Here is a 4,133-nt window from a genome sequence, read left to right as displayed (position 1 = left end):
GTGTATACATACCAATTCCTAGTGCACTTTGTATGACAACTGCAAGAGAAAATAAAAGTTTAATGATACTTTCAAAGCATAGAAAAATAGATTTCAATTTCAATTCAAAATAAAATCAATCAATAAATATAATGATATTTGTTCATATTATTATTGTTGGTGTTATTGCGGTGAGTTGACAATATTGTTACCACACAAGGCGGTGAGCCGACAGAAACGTTAGAACGCCGGGCGAAATGCATAGCGGCATTTCGTCTGTCTTACGTTCTGAGTTCAAATTCCGCCGAGGTTGACTTTGTCTTTCATCCTTTCGGAGTCGATAAATTAAGTACCAGTTGCGTACCGCGGTCGATCTAATCGACTGACTCTCTCCACAAAATTTCGGGCCTTGTGCCTACAGTAGAAAAGAATATTGTTACCACATCGGAAAAATGCTCCGCAGTATTTTTTTTCTGGCTTTGCGTTCTGAGTTCAAATGCCACTGAGGTCGACATTACCTGTGGGGTCGATGGAATAACGACCATCGAGCACTAGGGTCGATGTAAAGGCGTAACACCTACTCTCAAAATTCTAGGCCATGTACCTATAGCAGAAAAGATTATTGTTGTTGTTGTTGTTGTTGGTGGTGGTGGTGGTGGTAAGGCGGCGTGTAGGTCGATAAAATAAGTACCAGTTAAGTGCGAATGCCGATGTAATTGACTTAACCACCTCCCATAGGATTTCAGTCCTTGTACCTGTAGTAGGAAGCTTATTATTATTATTGTTACTATTGTTGCCGTTGTTATTTGAAGATATGTTTAGCTTACGACACTCTTCGCGATGTCTGAAACGTTAGTTTTGCCAACAAAATTTCTGATAATGTTCCGAATCAACAAATCTTCTTCTACTTGCTCTGGTGACCTACACAATAAACTCGACAATCCTCCCTCACACCGCATCCTGATTTATAATAAAACTATGACATTCATACTTGTACACTTCTTTCTCACTGGGCTCTATGATCATAGACAATCTAAACACAGCAATAACTTTAGTTTTTGTCTTAAAAGATGACCAGTTCGATTCCTGCATATTTAGCATTTCAGTTTCTCTGGGTGGTGCATGATATCAGTCTCTGTTTATGGACTGGGATGTATTTGATGTGATAATATGTTTCCTTACAGATATATACCTTTGTTTCAAAATATTAGAAACAGAAAGCGCAATACACCCGGTTAAAATGTTTAACTTGCTTCGTTGGACACATTTACGTGTTATGTACAACTTCAGATTTTCAGCCCATTTGAGCTGATAGATTCAGTACCAGTTGTTGCTGCTACTGCTGTTATTGTTGGGTAAGCGCTAATGAAGCAGACCTATGACTGAGGTGTTAACATCCTGACCAGTCCATCTTCCTTTTTCCAGAAAAATGAATCTAAAAACCACATTAACTATTATGCACCCAGTCTTGTAAATCAATAGGTGTAATTTGACGGAAATTTGCTAGCTGCTTTTAACAAATGGAAAGACCACGAATAAATTTAATCAACTTATTCTTTCTTCATTAAAACTGCATGGACTTGTACCTTGTGGAAAATGTAATTATGCTATCTCACAAATTCTTGGTGTATCTACAGCTTCGAGGCCACAACAGATCGTTTTCTGTGTAATAAGCAGAACATATTTGTAAGATAAGTATATATCATGGAATTTGTAAGTTACAGGACATTCGTATACAAAACAAGTGTTGATTTATTTTTCACAAGGTCTGCGTATCATACTGTTTAAATTAATAATGTGGAACAAAAATATTTATTACGCATTTATGAGTTCACCTGATCTGTAAATGTCAATAAAATCTATTGCAGTATATTGATTTTTTTTCTCTTCATGTAATCGTAGCAGATCTGGCCATATTATGAGGTTTCACTTCTTCGTCTATTTGCCAGCTGGTTTCTCTCTATTGTTTTGTTTTGTTTCTTAACTTCTGATAGTTTCTATCCCACACCAGAAATATTTTGTCCTTTCTTCTTGTATGTCTCTCTGCCACTCACATTTTCTTTCGCTGAGCCTGTTTATCTCATTCTCTCTACATCAATCTCAATGTCTTGTTCTTCACGTTTCAATCAACTACCTACGTACTATAATTCATTCGCCCTCTGCAAACCCCTTTTCGATGTGTTGGATTGCGACATATCGAAAAGGCGTCTCAGAGGACGAATGAATTACAGAACGTTGATAGTTGATGGAGACATGAAGAAGAGACGGTGAGATTGATTGAGAGAGGAGAATCGGGGTAGCAGAGAGACATGCAGACAGAATAGAAGAACAAAGTATTTTGGGGGTAGGATAGAAGCTATCAGGAGTTAAGAAGCAAAAGAAACAATAGAGAGAAACCAGCAGAAAAATAAATGAAGATGCGAAACTTCGGGATATGGCCAAATCTGCTTTTTTTGAGAAAAATCAATATGATACAATGATTTTAATGACATTCAGATTGATTCATAAATATGTAATAAATATGTTTGTTCTTCTGCACTATAAAGTTAAGCAAAACTATAAGACGTATTCTGTACACCTAGTGAAAAATAAACCAATTGTTATACATACGAATATCTTGTTAAATATAATCTTAATTCCATGACGTGTTTACCTCACTAAACTCCTGTGCTACATCTAGCAAGTAACCCATAATAGCCTGTTGCATAGTCGGTTCGTCGTAGACTAAGTCAGCAAACCCGCCAAGCTTGCATGGAGAACAGGGTGATTTTTGGACACCCGACTTGGTTAAAAGGAAGACTCATCACAGGGTACAGGAACTCAGGAGAAGCAATTGTCATCCAATATAATCAAGGGTAGATGATGTTCACCAGTCGTATTGAAGACAGTCCATCAGGCGAGTGAAATCTTTCAAATTAAAACCGTTCACCGATGTCTTGCATCCACCTAATACCATTTTATGACATGAAGGTGCTATAATTTCGTCTATAGACGATTGATACACGCACACACACACACGCATACATATGTATGTTTGTGTGTGTGTGTGTGTGTAGTTCATAAATGAGATCCAGATATTCTCCGTATACAATACACATTGTAGTGCTCAAGAGATTTTAAATTGACCGGATATAGAGGTAAATGTAGGGATAAGCAAGTTAGACAGATCAAATATATAAAGTATACTGAATACATGCAAATCCTTTAATTCTCTATATCTTTACTTATCCCTACATTTATTTCTATACCCACTTGTGCAATATACGGAGTTCTATACGGAGATTATCTGAATTTCATCTATGAAATATATATCTTTTGCTTCACCGAGCGCTACGTATAGATTACACTCATGGATAAGCAATTCTTGGGCACGTCTACAAAGAGTATCTCAATCCCACCTAGGGATCTCTACATGGAACACTATATAAAATTAATAAGGTTTGTAGTACTTTTCCTCTATAATTCTCTATATCATTTGTATTCTTATATAATCTATATATTGATCTAACTTGTTTATCCTTACATTTACTTTTTATATATATATATGTGTGTGTGTGTGTCTGTGTGTGTGTCTGTGTGTTTGTATGCATATGTATGTATATATATGTGTGTGTGTGTGTGTGTGTGTGTGTGTGTGTGTGTGTGTGTGTGCATGATATATATATACACATATATATGTACATCTATATATATATATATGTATGTATGTATGATATATATATATATACACATATATATATGTATGTATCTATGTATTTATATTCAAATACATATATATATGTGTGTGTGTATGTTTGTGTGCGTATACTTGCAGGTGTTGGTAGTGCAAATCAGAGGTGCAATCTGTGTGGGTGTTTTTTCAAAACACTGTCTGGTTTAAAAAGCCACATCAGACGCCATGAAAGGGCTAAGGTGTAGGTGCAGGAGGTGGTCAAACTCTGTTTAAGGAGTAGACAACCACCATATATATATATATATAGTTTTAGGGAAAATAACCAATTTTCAAGAACTGATCGATGAAAATCCACTATCACATATAGAAAAATTAATAATTAAAAGCACAATAAATGAGTATAATATAAAGTAAAGTAAATATCATAAGATAAATATAATAAAAAGATTACACGTGTTTCATAACCAATTTTCAAATAGAA

General features: G+C 35.4%; 1 protein-coding gene across 1 annotated transcript in view; it reads right to left on the bottom strand.

Annotated features, from left to right (window-relative positions):
- LOC106872479 (leukocyte tyrosine kinase receptor) overlaps nt 1-4,133 on the bottom strand; it is a 278,847-nt gene that overhangs the window by 114,513 nt on the left and 160,201 nt on the right. Inside the window, exon 2 of the mRNA XM_052966722.1 lies at nt 13-39. Coding sequence (XP_052822682.1) covers nt 13-39 — 27 coding nt within the window. The remainder of the gene's footprint in view (nt 1-12; nt 40-4,133) is intronic.

This window comes from Octopus bimaculoides, chromosome 3 (genome assembly GCF_001194135.2).
Source record: "Octopus bimaculoides isolate UCB-OBI-ISO-001 chromosome 3, ASM119413v2, whole genome shotgun sequence".
Lineage (NCBI taxonomy): Eukaryota > Metazoa > Mollusca > Cephalopoda > Octopoda > Octopodidae > Octopus > Octopus bimaculoides.
The sequence above is the reverse complement of the archived record's forward strand: the minus strand, read 5'-3'. Positions and strand labels throughout refer to the sequence as shown.